The following is a 19986-nucleotide window of genomic DNA, read 5'->3' as shown; positions in this document are numbered from 1 at the left end:
GTGATAACATCTCTCAACATTACATCTTACGAATTCATGCAGATACTAAAAGCACCAAGTTGTGTCAAAACTAGAAGTGATAGGAAGCATCATTTTCGGAAGCAGGGCAGCGATTTCCATAAGAATTACATATTTTCTATTTTACCGCAAAATCATATTGGCTAGTGTAATTCACAAGATTACAAGGTAAAAGACTGTGTTTAAAATCTAGAACAAACTATCAATAAAAGTTGGAGAATTAAAATTCCAATAAACAAAAATAATGTATTTTAAACAACGATCGTATAGCTTTTTATTCCGATTAATGAAAAACAAAGATAGGAACACAAAATAGATGATGATGATGATGATTGTTATTTAAAGGTGCCTAACATCTACGTCACCTACTGCTAGTGGTAAAAATAAAATGAAATGAAATAATAGACTAAAATACCCACTGACTAGGATTAAGGATAGTAATGAAAATGATTATGAACTTAGAATAATCAGTGGATCTAATCTGCAATGCCTTATTTTTTCTACAAGATGATTTAAATGTTTATTAAAATGTAATGAAATAAGGCAATTTAAAAGTATATTAAGTTAAAATTAAAAACTTGTTAAAACACAGAAAACTTGATAAAAACATGGTTTACAATAAAGAAACATTAAAAACAAATAATTTTTAACTTCACCGCTAAAAACATAAAACAGATGACGAGGTCTACTGACAGCTCATCACCTCGAAAAATGAGGGAGGTGGTACTTGGAAGTTTCAGAGTACGATGCAGATCAGCCAGGTCCACGCACTCTGTACGGATGTATACTACAGTTAGATGGCTGCCGCAAGTACATAATGGGGGTTGTTCTACCTTCAGTAAGTAGGAGTGCATTACAATACCATAGCCGATCTCAAGGCGATGCAATATCACTGCTTCTCTAGGGAAACCCGAAGGGAAGTCTTCCATACTTTTGCTGTTCATTTAATCCTTCTCAGCTAATTGGAAAGAGAGTTGGCCTGCCACTCCTCCCCTAGTAGGACATTACCAAATATCTCAGCTGAGAATGTAGATCCCTGACAAGAACCTTGTAGGGCAATGTCAATGTGACTGCCTTCTTGGCAGCTTGATCAGCTAACTTATTTCCTGCCATACGCACATGGCTTGGGAGGATGGTTGCCCAGTTGTACTTCCTCTTAAAACAAAAATCACCACCACCACCACCACCACCACCACTACATGGCTTGGAAGCCACACAAATGTAATTCTGGTGCTTACTTTTGACAATCCAGCCAGCAAATCATGGGTATTTTGCACCACAGGATGTTGTGGGAATCATGTATCAACAGACTGCAATGTGCTCAAGGATTCAGTGCACTGCATTTAGCATGGCCATTTCTATGTTTTTTCTGGATTAATAAATCCATTTTACCCCATGTATGTTTCTCATCTGAAGGTATTTGTCCATTAGGGCGTCCCTTAAAAGGGCAAAAAGAAATTTTTTTCACTTATTAAAACGCATACCCCGTTATTGTGTTTATTAGTCTATTAGTTACCCAAGTACAGAATTTCAACTTCCTACATTAATTTTAACCCGTGCCGACGGCGCCTAAAAGTTTTAGAAAATAGTTGCTTAAAGGGTCTCTTAAATGTAGTTGTAGATGATCACTCAAAACAATTATTTTACAGAAATATAAATGAAAACAGAAATTTATGTAATGCTCGCCTTGTAAGTAACAAAAAAAGATACATTTTTTATAGTTATTCATTAGGATACTTCCTCTTCAAAGTCTCTTTTTATACAGTCAGGGTAAATTTTTCTATGTTCTTGCACACAATGTAATAAGAATTGCTTCTATTCTTCATCTGCGATAGTCAAACCATGAAAGTCTGTCATCAGTTTAACAGCTCTTTCAGCTGTGTCATTAACTGCTTTTAAGGTAGAAACCTTCTTTTTAGCTTCCACAAACGCCATGTTGACTTTCCATGAAGATACAATTTCTTGAAGGAAACCACTGTCAAGTTTCAGTCGTGAAAGTAAATCTTTACTCTTGACAGAAACAAAATCACTCAAAGATTTCCCTAAAACAAGATAAAAAATACTTGTAGTGCCTATAAATAAAACAAATAAGTTCTAAATTAAATACCAGATTAAACACTACTAGTCTACTACATATCATATAGAGAGCCATCTCTCGATGGAACATATCTCTTTCCGGAATCACCAAAGCTTTCTTTCTGTAAGTTTTCTACAATGTTTCCTTTAGCCTGCTCATCAATTTCATTATCAAAAATTGAAGGGATGGCTATTTCCTCTGACAAGTACCACAAGAGTTGATTGAACTTGTTTAAAGCCGCATTGGAAATCAACTTGTCAACTTGCTCGTTATCTTTTAAGGTCTTTAAAAAAACAAAAATCTCGATTCGGCGCTTTTATTGCCAAACTAGATCCAAGCCAGGGCTTCACGTAAACTGCCACAACGAATAAACAAACATCTTGTAAAGCTTGTTTGTCCTTAGCGCTCATTTTAAACTGGGACTTCAGTAAACATATTTTTTAAGGAGTAAATAGCTCTTGCCATCCATCATGCTTGATGCATTGCACCAGGAGGTCTGATTTTTATTTCATTTTTAATGTCTCCATCCAGAAAAACAACAGCGAGTTGTATGAGCTCGTGATAATCATTCATACAGTCGATTTTGCCAGCTCATTGTAAAAAAAAGTCACCAATTCAATAATATTTGCCTCACACAGATGTTGGACAAAATCAGTGCACGGTTCGATGGCATGAGGATTAATATTCTTCCAGTTGTCTCTAAACTTTTTGAACAGCAGAATATCAAGGACTGCTAGTGATTTGTTGTATCTTTGATTCAAACACACTTTTGAGCACAAGTTCGTAAATATGATGGCGGCAAGGAAAGAGTAACAACTCTCTTTCTAGTTTTTGCTCTAAAAGCACACAAGCTCCATTCAGGAGTCCTGTATTAGATGCTGTTGTATCACAGCACATTATTTGTACCTTATCATCCAGGTTCCAGTCACGAAGGGCATATGACACTGCTTTTGCTTGCTCTTTGCCGGAACTGTTGTCTAACTTCGGCACAGCAAGAGGTTGTTCTTCCTCATCATATGAAGTAATAATTGGTAGGCGTTCTTCTTTAGAACTTCTACGTCCAGAGCAGGTAACAATTTTCCATCCCAATGAACTTCGGGCACGTTATTCTGAAAATCGGATTTAATGGATCTCGCTCTATCTTTTCTCATTTGTGTTCGAACGCATTGAATAGAAGATTTGTTGATCGGGTAATTGTCAGAACTAAGACCAAGTGCTTCTACTACAGACTGAGTTATACAAACAGAATCTCTGATGCTTAGTTGACATCTGTCTAAAGTTGCAACTAATTTAGATGTGATAAAATCTTTTCTTCCTCTTCTTGTCGACGTAGCTTAAGAACTTGCAGATTGAGATGTGGATGGCAGAGATTCTTCCAGGCTTTCTTCAGAGCTTGTGGATTGTTCTTCTACATCTTCATGTGTATCAAAAGTCTGTAAAGTTGCAGATTCCAATGAGCTCGCGGAAGGCATTTACTTTAGTTTCTTTTTATCTTCGGTTGATACAGATGTCGATTCCCATAGGGGATATGTAATATTTGTTCCGAATGAGTAAATTTATAATACCAATATAAATGGTCCGTTATTGGACATGCGTCTTGGTAGGTGTGCTAGGTACCAACTGATGAGCCCAGCCTAGCACACGGGGGCGAAACGCTGGCAACCTGGAATGAGTTAGCTGGAAAATTTATAATGTCCAATAACGGACCATTTATATTGGTATTATCTTTTTATCTTCTGCGAGTTTTCTCAGCCTGGCCCTTTCTTCAATATCAGCCAACCTTTTGTCAAACACCCGCTAGGCACCCTTTTATCTTCTTCGATTTTTATTCTTTCAAGAGCATCAGCATGTGCGATATCGAATAAATTATCTAATTCAAGTTGAAAGTTCTCTTCGCGGCACCTATGTAAATCCTGAATCTTCTTGCTATTTTTATTTTTTTCAGGTCTCGCCAGACCTGATAAAGATCCACTAACTTCTTAACACAATTAGGCACAGCTCTGGTAGGTATTCTAGCCTTTTCCCAGAATTTATTGCACTCCCGAATGACAAGATTTGCGCTTTCACTAACCTCACGTATGTTGAAAAATAGAACTGCGAGAACTTGACGATTAGATGGTAATTTTGTGCCTGTTATTTGGTGATTTACTTCACCAACCAAGAAAATGCTTTTTTTTTATTGCTCCTTAGTTCCACTGACATCTTCGAAATATAAAACAATCCGTGACAGCTACCCGATAAGCGAAAACTAAGTGACAACAACAATGAGAGTGCGCCACTCTTGTGACGCAACTTGTATGGACATGTTTACGCACGAGTCGGCACGGATTGCAGTGTTCCAAATAAGGAAAAAAATTGTTTTCAGGTGTTTTAGGCCCAAATGAATAAAACAATAACCTATGCATTGCAAAATTAAAACTTTGAAAAATAAGGGACACCCTAATGTCCATTCTTCCTGTCAATATACTCAATAGTATAAGTTTAGATTAGACTTTGATTTGCCCATATTCAACGAACAGGACCACCACTTTACTGAACCCTGAGTCTAGTCGGTGCAAAGGACAGGAAATGGCACAGTATTGTTGTTGCATATTCAGCCTGAAGGCTGGTTGGATCCTCCACAGGTTCACCATTAGCTGTCATAGATAGCCTAGGTCTCACTGAAGAGGCGTACTAGGGAAGTGAGGAGTGAGGTAGTTTCCCGTTGCTTTCCTCACTGAGCCAGAAGTTGCTATTGCACATCAGTCTGCCAAGCCCACTGAAATGCTTGCACCAACCGACCCTATGAGCGACAATTTCACACCATTCATAACAGGGACTGGCTGCATAAGCAACGGTATTACTAGCGTCACTCATACCTTAGCCACTTTCATATTGTCAAAGTCAAGCATAGGACTGAGACAGGTCAATTAAAGTAACAGTTTTATTCTAGCCCATACCAGAAGACATAGTGCACTGTAAACACTACATCTTGCCAGCAAAGGCCTGGCACAGTTTATCTTGAGAAATTTTGTCTTAACCTTTTCACTCCCACGCCCGAGTTAACTCGGACATCTGAATGTCTTCCGCTGTCCCAACTACGAGTTAACTCATATTTCAAATGCCCCGCTCTCTCCCGGTGCCGAATTTAGTCGTATGTTCCAGTTCTGTCGCTGAACGTGAGATGGCATCATCTGACAATGCTCAGAGAAGAACACAGCTATCTCGATACATCGCAAGCACCGCATATTTAGTCTTGACCCTTTAACTCTTCTTCAACAGCTGCCTTGAGTCACCCAACATGGTTGCATCCATAAGCACTAATAAACAAAGTTTGACCGAAAGTGATATTTTAGATGTTTTAGGTAATGATGACGAGTCTAACTATTACGAGGATAGTGAAGATGATACATTAGTAAATGATTCTGTGGAAAGTGATAGTAGGAGTGATATATCTGAAGGTGGGGAGTAGGAGGAATTAGAAATCGAACCTGATCACATGATGCGGAAACGACCGAGGTTAGTGCCACCACATATAGTTTCTCGTAGAACCTGGATAAATGACGCTAATTTCACACCAATAAAACATGATTTTGACCCAACCCAGTCTAGCATTAGGGACGAACTTAACCTCAACGAACATTCTACCGAATACGAAATATTCATTACGTTATTTACAAAGGACAAATAAGACAAGCCATAAGAGGAAGGAAACTAGATATGAATGTGTCAAGTGTAGTGCTTCACGTTGTGTACTCCCCCTGCATAGAAATTTACCTTGCAGTATTGAAAACTGTTTGCAACATAATATAAATAAATGCTGTTCCCTTCAGATTTCAAATAAGAAAAATACATTGAATTATAAATATAAAATTAATAATGAAAAACTCAAAGTTGTTCACTCTGTTAATGACTTAGGGGTAATTGTTACAAGAAATTTATCTTTCAAGGAGCACATTAATACAATGGTTAATGATTCCTATAAGAAATTGGGTTTTATAATTAGAAATTCAAGGTAGTTTACTAACACTTATGCATTCACCTTATTATTCAATAGCATTGGCCGATCAAAACTTGAGTATTCATGTATAATTTGGTCTCCATGTTATAAATCTTATCAAAATCAAATTGAAAGAGTGCAGAAACGCTTTTTAAGATAAATTTATTATAAAAAATATAAGATATTCCCCTTTAGAAATTATGTTTCATATGGATTTTTGTTGAATGAATTTAAATATGTATCGCTAGCCAGTAGGCGTGTAATAACTCAACAAATTTATCTCTATAAGATTATTAATGCATTAATTGACGATAATAGTTCGCTTCACGAGTTATGCTTTAATGTTAGAAAAGGAAATTTAAGATTTCGGCAATTGTTTATTACATTACATGTTATAAACCTCGTTTTAGGTCCGTATTGAAAATTTTTTACACATCAACAATAATAAAGGTGTTTTAATTTGTTCCACCTATTAAATAATTATATTTTCACTTATAGTGGTTACATAAATAGATTCTTAGTTACATGGGACATGTTTCGCCCTCAATTAAGGGCATCTTCAGCCTAAACACAATCATCAACAATACAATTAAATTAAAAGTGGAAGTTAAAAGTTTAGTCAGTTATTAAAATATGGAACATAAAAATGTGAAAAGTGATACAATGGAAAACTGTCTTATGATTAAACCATAATCTTGTCGGAGACTAAAACTTCTTCTATTAAAATTCTAATTAAAAACAGTTCATATAAAATATTAGTGGAAAACCAAAGTGGTAATAATATAAAGCCAACGACATGAGGGCGTGAACACAAGCATAAACTTGATTGTCATGAATACAATCTTTCCAAGGCCGCTGATGAAATTCGTCAGCAAGTGAGACAGAAGCATCTGTTGAAAAATTGTAAGTGGCCCTTAGCACTGGTAGGTAATAAAAATGGCTGAAACCATGCCAGAAAATGTCAGTAGATGCAGAAATAATGTTTTCTGTAAGAGAAGGAAAAGAAGAAATAAGAAACTGAACGTAAGGAGAGAATTCGGTTTACATAAAATTGAAACAGATGAAGACTTACATGTAAGTGGAAGTTGTTATTTGTTATCTACTGTTGTGATGGTTGCTGCCCGTCTGTTGGCTCTGAGTCTGGTGTTGTAACTGTGCTGCAGAGGTGGCAGTGAACTCAGAGGGGAAGGAATAGGGGAGTGCGGAAGGGAGGAGAGGATGGGTGGAGTCAATTGTGATGAGGCTGAGAAAGGGGCGGAGTCAACCGTATTGTTGGAAGTAGGCCTAATATCTAATGAATCCTAGGCTCCCGGAAACTAGAGCTTTACCCAAAATACATAAAAAGATATTCCGATTCGTCCGATTATCAATTGCCGAAATTCTCCCACGTATAAAGTCTCCAAATACATTCATAATTTTTTTGAAAAGACATTACACTTTTAATAATAAACAACCATTAAGAAATTCCATTGACTTGTGTGACATTTTGCTTAAATTTGGCGTGCGTCCAAACCAGATGATGTGTTCGTATGACGTAGTGAATATGTTCCCGAATATTCGGACAGATAAAACTGTTAATATCATTCAGGATAATATTTGTAAACACAGTAATCTTAGTAAAATGGAAGTAGAAGAATTCACTAGATTGTTAAATTAGACAATAATTACTTCTCATTTAACAATAATATTTATAAACAGAATGGATTAGCAATGGGTGACCCAATATCGGGCATCCTTGCTGACATATTTATGGATTCAATCGAACACAATGAAATAATAGCAAAAATTAAAGGAATTGATTTATGGTTGAGATATGTAGATGATACATTTGTAATCATAAACAAAGATGTCACTAATAGTCAAGAAATCTTAAATAAATTAAATGAAATCGAACCTAATTTGAAATTCACGAAAGAGGACGAAGTCGATAACTCATTGAATTTTCTAGATATAACAGTTACGCGTAAGGTTAACACTTTTGATTTCCAAATATTTAGAAAACAGATACAGTCATCTACAACTATAAACAATTCTTCTTTACACCCGAGTTCACATAAACAAGCATCTTTTCACAGTCTGATTTATAAAGCACTTAGAATCCCTCTATCTCCCAAGAATTTGAAGAAAGAATTAAATTATATTAGATACCTCGCTAAACAAAATGGTTTCAAAGTAGAAATTATTAACAAATTAATCAATAAAATTAAGACCAAGTTATCTACAAATCTGATACCAGAAAAGACCAAAAAAACTGAGTATGCTACATTCACTTTTAATAATCCAGCTATACACCAGATTACTAACGTATTCAAGAAACATAATTTTAATATAGCTTTTAGAACTACTAATACTAACCAGTCCATATTCTTTAATCATAAAAAAGTTAATTATGATAAAAATCGTTATTTGGGATTGGGAGTATACAGACTCAAATATACTCAGTGTAATTTTTCATATGTTGGACAGACTGGGAGAAGTTTTACAACAAGATACATGGAACATGTTAACGACGCGGAAAAACATAGGAAATACTCAGCGATGAGTTTGCATATGAGGGAGACTGGTCACAGATTTGAATCCATAGAGAAAGACTTAGCGATAATTAGAAACATACAAAAAGGGAGAATGTTGAACGAATTAGAAAGTTTATACATCTATTTAGATCAGACGTACAATAAGCAACAGAATCTTAATGAAACCACGGACAATAAAACTATGTTACATGTATTAATGCCGAAATTATTAAAGTCAGTTAGTTCGAATAAATTTAGGATACCTAATATATTTAATTCTTCAAACTCTAATACTCCTCCCATACCCACAGATATTAGGCCTACTTCCAGCAATACGGTTGACTCCGCCCCTTTCTCAGCCTCGTCACAATTGACTCCACCCATCCTCTCCTCCCTTCCGCACTCCCCTATTCCTTACCCTCCGAGTTCACTGCCACCTCTGCAGCACAGTTACCAACACTAGACTCAGAGCCAACAGACGGGCAGCAACCAACACAACAGTAGATAACAAATAACAACTTCCACTTACATGTAAGTCCTCATCTGTTTCAATTTTATGTAAACCGAATTCTCTCCTTACGTTCAGTTTCTTATTTCTTCTTTTCCTTCTCTTACAGAAAACATTATTTCTGCATCTACTGACATTTTCTGGCATGGTTTCAGCCATTTTTATTACCTACCAGTGCTAAGGGCCACTTACAATTTTTCAACAGATGCTTCTGTCTCACTTGCTGACGAATTTCATCAGCGGCCTTGGAAAGATTGTATTCATGACAATCAAGTTTATGCTTGTGTTCACGCCCTCATGTCGTTGGCTTTATATTATTACCACTTTGGTTTTCCACTAATATTTTATATGAACTGTTTTTAATTAGAATTTTAATAGAAGAAGTTTTAGTCTCCGACAAGATTATGGTTTAATCATAAGACAGTTTTCCATTGTATCACTTTTCACATTTTGATGTTCCAAATTTTAATAACTGACTAAACTTTTAACTTCCACTTTTAATTTAATTGTATTGTTGATGATTGTGTTTAGGCTGACGATGCCCTTAATTGAGGGCGAAACATGTCCCATGTAACTAAGAATCTATTTATGTAACCACTATAAGTGAAAATATAATTATTTAATAGGTGGAACAAATTAAAACACCTTTATTATTGTTGATGTGTAATTGTTTATTACTCCAGTCTCCAAAACTGTATTTTTTAAGAACTCTCCGTTTATCAATATGTGTGAAACATACAATATAACTTAATTAATAAGCATCATATAGATCTTGACTTTGCTTATGAATATGGCACATATGTAAATATATTAAAAGAATTTTACTCGTCGAAGTGACTTGTTTATATGTATAATATTTACATGATTTTGTTACAATTTTCTTGTTTGATTTATTGACAGGCTTCTGTATATGAGACACTGCTTCATCCATTTCACACAGAGCATTATCATCTCCTTTACATAGCGTTTTCATATTTTCTTCTTTTTGGTATTTCTATGTTATTTGTTCAAATAATTTGTAAAAGCCTCCTATAATTGGAGTGTGTTTCTGTTGGTGACACATTTATTAAATAAATAAGTAAGTAAATAAATAAATAAATAAATAAATAAATAAATAAATAAATAAATAAATAAATAAATAAATAAATTCACTACCGAAAATTATTCTTCAGACCTGTCCCATGGTCGCCATTTATCGCAAGCGCAACGAAACACACACGCGATGCTGTCAATTGTGTACACTGTTTTATTTACAAATTATATACACATTACACACACACATTAAAAACCACCATTTTGAACAAAACACTTCCAAGAAGTAGAAGAAGAAGAAGAAAGAGACTGCAACATTAGTATGTCAACCAACTACCAACACGACAAAATCACAACACGAGTTTACACACGTGACTAACGACTTCCACTAGCAACTCTCGCTAACAACTCAAACACACTCCCAGGACTGTCTCTTTAGATACCCTGCCTGGCCAGGCTTCTAGAAAAGTATGACATAACATGTTATCTCGAAGTTTCTCGAGTCTCCAATAATCTATTTACAAATGGATCAAATGTTCTGCAGGACTCTAGTGACAAGATGCATTGTTCTGGACCACAACCCTGTATCACACAACATTAGCTTAGATTTATATATTTACATAGGTCAATACAGATATTGTTAAAATTTGTAAACATTTTCGGAATACTCAGGTTATTGAATGCAGCAGTTTTGAGAGATACTGTTATACAAAACATGGCCTCCATCTAAACAATTCAAGTAAACGAAAGATAGGAAATATTGTTCTAGATTTTATTAATCTTAAGATATGTACTGTAAAACAGGCAACTCCCTTGAGTTATAATACTGACCAGGAAAACTAGCAGAAAGAGCCAGCTATACTTCAAGCTGGCTCAGTCAACTAGAAAAAGAAACTCAGGATAGTAAGGAATTTCAAGTTACCCAATTGCAACAGTCAAGTTTTAGGGAGGAAGGGGGTCTGAGATTGCTCTTGGTAAACTGTCAAAGTGTAGTAAATAAACAATTAAAATTCGGTACATTGATGGAATCTTATGAGACTGATGTGGTGATAGGAGTGGAATCGTGGTTGAAAGAAGGGGTGGGTAATAGAGAAGTATTTCCAGAAGGGTACACAGTCTATCGTAGAGACCGAGGAGATAAAAAGGGAGGGGGGGTGTTTATTCTGGTGAAGGAAACTCACTGTTCACATGAATGGTTTACCGATGAAAGGGATGAAATATTAGGGATAAAATTAGTTTGTGATAATATGAAGGAGGTGGGAATTATAGGAACATACAGGCCTGGAAGAGAGGAAAGAGACATGGAAATCTTTGAAAAAATAATAGATTATACTTGTAAAAACAATAATAATGATATGGTAATAATTGGGGGAGATCTAAATTTGCCTGAAGTTGAATGGAAAGGAGCTGCAAGTGAAGCCCATGAACAGAAACTGGCAAATAAGTTAATTTGGGAGGGAGGATTTACACAAGTAGTACAAGAACCGACTCGTCTCAATAACTTACTAGATGTATTCTTGGTTAAACCATGGGAAATTGTTGATAAAACTGAGGTAATTGAAGGAATAGGAGACCATAAGGCTGTAATAATGGATGTAGGACTCGTACCAAAAAGGCTTAATAAGAGGGTTACACAAGACAAGAAATTGTACAGAAAAACTAAAGTTGATGAATTTGGGACTTACCTTAACTCACAATTCAGTTGTTGGATAAGTGAAGGGAGTAACGTGGATACACTTTGGGCTAAATTTAAAGGAATTATTTGGGAAGGAGAGAAGAGATTTGTACCTGTTAAGAAGGGTAAAATGACCTCAGACCCTGTTTATTATACAAGGGAAATAAGAAAATTAAAAAGAAAATGTAGAATAGTAAACAGGAAAATCAAAGAGGGTAGGGAGAGTAGAGAAACTAGAAAACAGCTAATGAGGGAACTGAATAGAGTGAAAAAGGAAGCAAAAGAGAATTATATGAATGGCATACTTCAAGAGGGTAATGACCACAAAAGGAAATGGAAAAAGCTGTATTCATATATCAGGAATCAAAAAGGAAAAGGAATCCAAATTCCTACAATGGTGGGAGAAGGGGGTGAACACTATTTAACAGATACTAAGAAAGCAAACCTATTTAGTAGGGAATTTAGAGATTCAGTAGATGATTGTCAAGAGTTGGAAACTGAAACAGAAGATAGAGAGGGAGAGAGACAGAGGGAAACAAGAAGCTTCTCATTCACAAACGAAGATATTTTCAGAGAAATCCAACTGCTTCAGCAAGGAAAAGCAGCAGGGAGTGATCAAATTACTGGGGAGGTATTAAAGACAATGGGGTGGTACATAGTGCCTTATTTAAAATTTCTCTTTGACTATGTCATAAATAATAGTGTAATACCAAAGGAATGGAAGGAATCTATAATAATACCAATTTATAAAGGAAAGGGTGATAAAAGGAAACCAGAGAACTACAAATCAGCCTGACCAGTATAGTTTGTAAAATTCTGGAGAGTTTAATATCGAAGTACATCAGAGGGATATGTGATGATAAAAATTGGTTCATGAGGAGCCAGTATGGATTTAGAAAGAAATTTTCTTGTGAGGCACAACTGGTGGGATTTCAGCAGGACATATCAGATCAGTTGGATTCAGGAGGTCAGTTAGATTGCATAGCCATAGATCTTTCCAAAGCCTTTGATAGAGTGGAACATGGAATATTATTAAAGAAATTGGAGGGAATAGGATTGGACGTAAGGGTTACACGTTGGATAAAAGCATTTCTAAATTCAAGGGTTCAGAAAGTCAAAGTAGGAAATAATGTATCTCAGGAAGAGAAAGTTTGGAAGGGAATTGCACAGGGTAGTATAATCGGTCCGTTACTTTTCTTAATATACGCAAATGATTTAGGGAACAATATAACATCAAAAATAAGATTGTATGCAGATGACATAATTGTTTATAGAAAAATAAACAACATTGAGGATTGTTCAGAATTACAAAGGGACCTTGAAAGTATCCAACAATGGGTTGAAGAAAATAATATGAAGGTTAATGGAGGCAAATCAACTGTTACAACTTTTACAAACAGGAGCTTTAAAACTGAATTTGAATATACTTTGGATGAGGTAGTTATCCCAAAAGATGGCAAGTGCAAATACTTAGGTGTGAGATTTGAAAGTAATTTGCACTGGAAGGGTCATATTGATGACATTGTTGGGAAAGCATACAGATCATTACATGTTATAACGAGGCTACTTAAAGGATGCAACAAAGAATTAAAAGAAAAAAGTTACTTGAGTATGGTTCGTCCATTATTGGAATATGCAAACAGTGTTTGGGATCCTCACCAAGAATACCTAATAAAAGAAATAGATAGTGTGCAGAGGAAAGCAGCAAGATTTGTAACAGGGGATTTCAGGAGAAAGAGTAGTGTATCAGAAATGTTAAAGGAACTTGGGTGGGAAACTTTAAGTAAGAGAAGGGAGAAAACTAGACTTACAGGATTATATAGAGCCTATACAGGAGAAGAAGCATGGGGAGATATCCGTGAGAGGCTTCAGTTGGAAAATAATTATATCGGCAGGACTGACCACAAATATAAAATTAGAAGGAATTTTAGCAGAAGCGATTGGGGTAAATTTTCATTCATTGGGAAGGGTGTGAAGGAGTGGAACAGTTTACCAGGGGTAGTGTTTGATCCTTTTCCAAAATCTGTACAGATATTCAAGAAGAGAATAAACAGCAACAGAGAAAATAAATGAAATGTTAGAGGGCATTCGACCAGTGCAGGTTATTGTATATAAAAAAATGTGTGTGAATAAATTAATTCCATCCCCTGGTCTAAGGAGTTTGGACAGCCAAAGTAGGGGACTGCCTGTAGGGGTGAAGTACAGTGGGGACTTCGAGGGCCCTGGGACCGCTACGGTAGCTGTGAAGGCCCTTCAGGAACTCTGAAAAGTGGTGGCAAAAGGGGCTCTGGTTAAGACGCAGCAGGTCATTATGCTACTTAGGATCCAGAACGGGTAAAAAAAAAAAAAAAAAAGTAAATAAATAAATGCAATGTAAATATTAATGTTATACCAGTTGTACAGTATCATTTGAAGTAATTCCACATGCTGTATATCAGTTGACTATATTTGTAAGTAGGACAGGATATATTATAAGTAGAATTTTGTAAACAATATAAATTTATTAAGGATGAGCTGTGTGTTTAATAGAAAACATTGTTAGCGTAAATTGTATAATATTGTATTATAGGAAAAATTTTCTTCTCTTGTTAATTTAATATTTAGTGCTTGACAATAATGTATTTTAGTGTACCATTTGCCACCGAGGTAGACACCTCATTTGCAAATAAAGAGATTTTGATTTGATTTGATTTTTATATCATATTTACAGGTAATAATAAATTATGTACTATTAAGTTACACTAGAGTCACGTTAATCCGAACCCCATTAATCCGAAAGTCCGCTTAATCCGAACTGAAATTTTCAATTTTTTTAAAAAATTCTCCTTATTGAAATGAAAGAACATATTATAGAATGAAGAATTACTTGCATTTTATTAGTCATATTTTATTAGAATAACTTAATCTAAACATAATTACACACCATAAACCATCAATCACTGGTCCTTTATCTTTACAAAGTCTGTTAGTTTTTTCTGCCGTGGTGATTGGAACCTACTCGAAGATGCAATGTTAAACTAGCGTCTCATAAACATCTCATTAGTGGATGTAGCAGCGGAGTGTTGCTTGACGTAGTGAACGGCAAGTTCTAAGGTAGCCGCGACATCTGAATGTGACACTAATTGTTCATTGTGGTCTTCTTCGTCGTCACTCTGTTCATCAACTCCAGATTCTTTCTCCACCATAGCTACAATTTCTTGGTCTGTTTATAATTGATGACAGTCAGCTTCCATCCACTCGCTAATGTCATTTTCATTGTCGTTTTCTCCTCTACGGGTTCTTAACACACGAGAGGTCGCACCCACGGCAATTTGCCGCACTTTTTAAATATTTGTTAATAATTTTGTTGCTGGCCGCTGTAGGGCTTAGGGCACTCGTTTCATCCCTCCCCTCCCTCTCTCCCGCCTGACGTTGATTATCGTTATAGCCTGCTATGTTCCGGAGTAGTTTAAGTTTTCTTTCACTCTCGCATCTACCACGGCAAATTGCCTTCGAGCGACCCCTCGCATAGTGTATTCTTACATGACTGCATTTCCAAGAAAATTTCTTAAGTAAAGTTCATGACGTTTATGGTGGCTTTCGTGAAGTGTGGTGCTGTAGTTTCATCTTGAATTGTGACCAAATCATTCAATGAAATGTACAAATGCAAACGTTGAGGCAATTTGCTCACGGGCAACCTCTCGTGTTCTTTAAAAACTCACGTAATTTTACCAGATTTTGCAAAAACATTTCATTAAATTTTTACATCAAGAAAATATTGTTACTGGGTAATTATGTTAGTACTAGTTGAAAGGTAGTTACACAGGGTACATATTTATATTTTTATCAGAACATTCATTGCAAAAGGAAAAATACCAACTCATTAGAATATTAAGCATGAGCAATTTGCCTTAGTGCGACCTCTCACGTTCTAAAATGGGTGCGACCTCTCACATACTAAAACGGGTGTGACCTCTCGCGTGTTAACTACCCTACTGTCATTTTATACAGTATTTTATTAATGTAACTGCTAAAGAATGGACATTTCAAACTACAGTATGTACTGTACTGTATTGTAGAAACTATTTTCCTCAGAAGGTTGAGGCACTGGCCTTCTGACCCCAACTTGGCAGGTTTGATCCTGGCTCAGTCCAGTGGTATTTGAAGGTGTTCAAATACGTCAGCCTCGTGTAAGTAGATTTACTGGCATGTAAAAGAACTCCTGCGGGACAAAATCCTGGTACCTAGGTGTCTCCGGAAACCATAAAAGTAGTTAGCGGGACGTAAGAACAATAACATTATTATTAGAAAATATTTTTCGGTTAATTCAAAAATTTCGTAATCCGAACAGACTCCAGTCCCAATTAGTTCGGATTAATGAGACTCTACTGTACATGTTTTAACATTAAATAAACTCTTATTAATATACATACAGCAGACGTGTCGTAACATAACCTCACGTTTTGTTATGACAACGATTTATACCAATTAGTCCGTACATAACTACGTAAATAATAATAATAATAATAATAATAATAATAATAATAATAATAATAATAATAATAATCAAGCTTGATATTTTCATTATTTACCAATGGGTTAGAGAATTGTTTCCAAGTTATACTAGTCCATTACACTTGTATCAGCCTGGTCCACCACTGAGGACTTCCTATGATATATAATCACCATAAACCTTTAACTCTTAGAACCCGAGCACTTGGTTGCCCTTCTGCCCTCCACACTGTACTGAAGTCCATCTTCTCCACTGCAGATGCCACTGAGGACTTCCCAACTAACCCTGTGTTAGGGCCCTCCATACTTATGACCCTTGGAGAGAGGGTGTCCCAGTACTTTAAATCCCCTAGGAACTGGGCTACCTGTTGGTATCCCTATAGAAAACCCCCTATCCACCATCCGGGGACATGCTCTGAAGGGTACAGTACTATGGTGAGAAACCACAGAATTATTATGTACCAGATCAATGGAATTAGTCATAGCCCCGAGTCACCTCCTTCAGCTGAATGTATGGGGTGGTGTTAAAGAAAGTGTCAGCAAAATCCGCATTGGTCTATGTGCCCATCACTATGCTGTCAAGTTTGTAAAGGTGTAGAAATCACAAAATTGAAAGAAAATTGGCACCAATTTTAAAATAGGAGGAATTATTGTAACAAGTGACCTTTTTTCCCCCAATAGCATTAAGGTAGAAGGCCGCCCCATGGTATAGAGGTAGTGAGCCTGTCTCTTACCCGGAGGCCCCCGGGTTCGATTCCTGGCCATGTTAGGAATTTTTACCTGAATCTGAGCGCTGGTTCGAAGTCCACTCAGCCTATGTGATTACAATTGAGAAGCTATCCGACAGTGAGATACCAGCCTCAGTCTAGAGAGCCAAGAATAACTGTCAAGAGAATTTGTTGTGCCAACTGCATGACGCCTCATAATATCCGAGCCCTGCACGGATGCAGATATCCGCGGATCCATGAGGTTAGTGTCTTGGAGGATACAAACTGTACGTCAGTGCAGATAATTTTGCTGATAATTTCTAAATAATGACGTTTATTGATTTTCACTCAGGTATACTCTTGTTTTTGCTTATGGTTAGGCGGCCCTTGACATTGGTATGGGAGAATAGTCATATATAAAGAAAGAACCTTGAGACACAAAGCCGCAAATCTGACCTAAGCCTAACTGGCTCCTGCCTGCAATTAATGGAAGGAAGGAGCAAAGGTCAATACGTCGGTAGTTGTCGCAAGAGAAAATCCCTCATAAACCTGCGATTGTAAGGGTTCTGGTGACAGGTGTCAGGCCTATTGTATTATGTTAACAGATCTATCCGTTTCAATACCTTGGGTGTAATATATATACTGTAGTTAAATATTTAAATTATCTGCGAATAACCATTTTGCGGATGGGGATAACCATTCACGGATGCAGATGAAGGAAGTGCAGATGCGGAGCAGATATCATTTTGTATATCCGCGCAGGGCTCTACTCATAATCTGCTGGCCTTCAGGCTGAGCAGCAATCAGTTTGTTTGGTTTATTAAGGTAGAAGCACCCATGATTCATAGAAGTACTTTTAACTCATCTCTATTTTTATTATCATCATTTTCATTAAATCATAACCTGTAAATATTTTGATCTCTGTTCAGTCATAAATAATGAAATATGTGAGCACCTTAAACAAACACAAACTCTTTATCATTTGACTACTGACTGATAGAAAGGATACCTACCCTTACGTGCATTCTCCATGATTCCGTATTTCTTCAAATTTTATATACAGCAAGTAAAGCAGAGTGAGTCAATTCATGATATGTTCCTGAAACAGCATGAGTTAAAAAAAAAATTATCTTTAATGAACATCAAAACAATAAGAGTATCTCCTTCAAAAACAAAAACAAGGCTAATTAGCAGTACAATAAGACTGAATCTATTGATTATCCTTAAATTCAGCTGCTCCTGACCATCATACAGGATAAGAGAGAAAGTCCTCAAAATATACAAAATGCATAGACACAACAACATAAACTGCCAAAAAAAGTTTCAAGATTCTGAGAATATCAATGTACTTGTGCAGGCAAGGGAAAAGCAACCATTTTTATCACTGTTTTAAAGCCTTCAGGCACCACTTATTCAGTCCAATAGTCATATGATTGCATTACACTGCACTATCAGCTTTGCTGCCTACAGTTAGCAGCATATGAGGGTGTTACAAAGGAAAAATAATTATATATATATATATATATACCCTCCTCTGCGAACCATGTGACCTTGCCGCGGTGGGGAGGCTTGCGTGTCCCAATGATGCAGATAGCCGAGCCGCAGGTGCAACCATATCGGATGGGTATCTGTTGAGAGACCAGACTAACGAATGGTTCATCGAAAGGGGGGTAGCAGCCTTTCGGTAGTTGCAAGGGCGGCAGTCTAGATGATTGACTGATACGGCCTTGTAATAATACTCAACATTGCTTAGCTGTGTTGATACTGCTACACGGCTGAAAGCAACGGGAAACTACAGCCGTAACCACCTCCCGAGGACATGCAGCTCTCTCTGTATGAATGATGTACTGATGATGGCTTCCTCCCGGGTAAAATATTCCGGAGGTAAACTAGTCCCCCATTCGGATCTCCGGGTGGGGACTACACGAGAGGGGGCGATCATCAGGAAGATGGATACTGACATTCTGCGAGTCGGAGCGTGGAATGTTAGAAGTTTGAATCGTTGTGGTAGGTTAGAGAATCTGAAAAGGGAGATGGATAGGCTAAAGTTAGATGTAGTTGGTATAAGTGAAGTACGTTGGCAGGAAGACCAGGATTTTTGGTCAGGCGACTACCGAATTATCAACACGAAATCAAACAGGGGTAATGCAGGAGTTGGTTTAATAATGAATAAGAAAATAGGGCAGCGGTTAAGCTACTACGACCAGCATAGTGAAAGAATTATTGTCGCCAAGATAGACACCAAACCAATGCCCACCACAATAGTGCAGGTCTATATGCCTACTAGTTCAGCGGATGATGAAGAAATTGAAAGAATATATGAGGAGATAGAAGATTTAATACAATATGTCAAAGGTGACGAGAATCTAATTGTGATGGGAAACTGGAACGCAGTGGTAGGCCAAGGAAGAGAAGGTAGCACAGTAGGAGAATTTGGATTGGGACTAAGGAACGAAAGAGGAAGTCGGCTGGTTGAATTCTGCACTGACCATAATTTAGTCCTCGCCAATACTTGGTTCAAACACAACAAACGACGGCTGTATACATGGACGAGACCTGGAGACACTGGAAGGTATCAAATAGACTTCATTATGATTAGGCAGAGATTCAGAAACCAGGTGTTGGATTGCAAAACTTTCCCAGGAGTAGACGTGGACTCTGACCACAACTTGTTGGTCATGAAATGCCATCTGAAGTTGAAGAAATTGAAGAAAGGAAAGAATGCAAAAAGATGGGATCTAGACAAGTTGAAAGAAAAGAGTGTGATGGATTGTTTCAAGGAACATGTTGCACAAGGACTAAATGAAAAGGCCGAAGGAAACACAGTAGAGCAAGAGTGGAGAGTCATGAAAAATGAAGTCAGTAGGGCTGCTGAAGAAATGTTAGGAAGGAAGAAAAGATCAACTAAGAATCAGTGGATAACTCAGGAGATACTAGACCTGATTGATGAACGACGAAAATACAAGAATGCTAGAAATGAAGAGGG

The 19986-nt window shown here is 36.7% G+C and overlaps 1 protein-coding gene across 3 annotated transcripts in view; it reads right to left on the bottom strand.

The window, feature by feature from the left end:
• The window catches only part of LOC136884782 (uncharacterized), a 302644-nt gene that overhangs the window by 178042 nt on the left and 104616 nt on the right, over nucleotides 1-19986 (bottom strand). For all 3 annotated transcript variants that reach the window (XM_067157084.2, XM_067157077.2, XM_067157091.2), the window contains exon 2: nucleotides 18014-18099. In XM_067157084.2, coding sequence (XP_067013185.2) covers nucleotides 18014-18032 — 19 coding nt within the window. In that variant the 5' untranslated portion in view covers nucleotides 18033-18099. The remainder of the gene's footprint in view (nucleotides 1-18013; nucleotides 18100-19986) is intronic.

This window comes from Anabrus simplex, chromosome 1 (assembly GCF_040414725.1).
Source record: "Anabrus simplex isolate iqAnaSimp1 chromosome 1, ASM4041472v1, whole genome shotgun sequence".
Classification (NCBI taxonomy): domain Eukaryota; kingdom Metazoa; phylum Arthropoda; class Insecta; order Orthoptera; family Tettigoniidae; genus Anabrus; species Anabrus simplex.
This window is presented reverse-complemented; position numbering and strand designations above follow the sequence as displayed.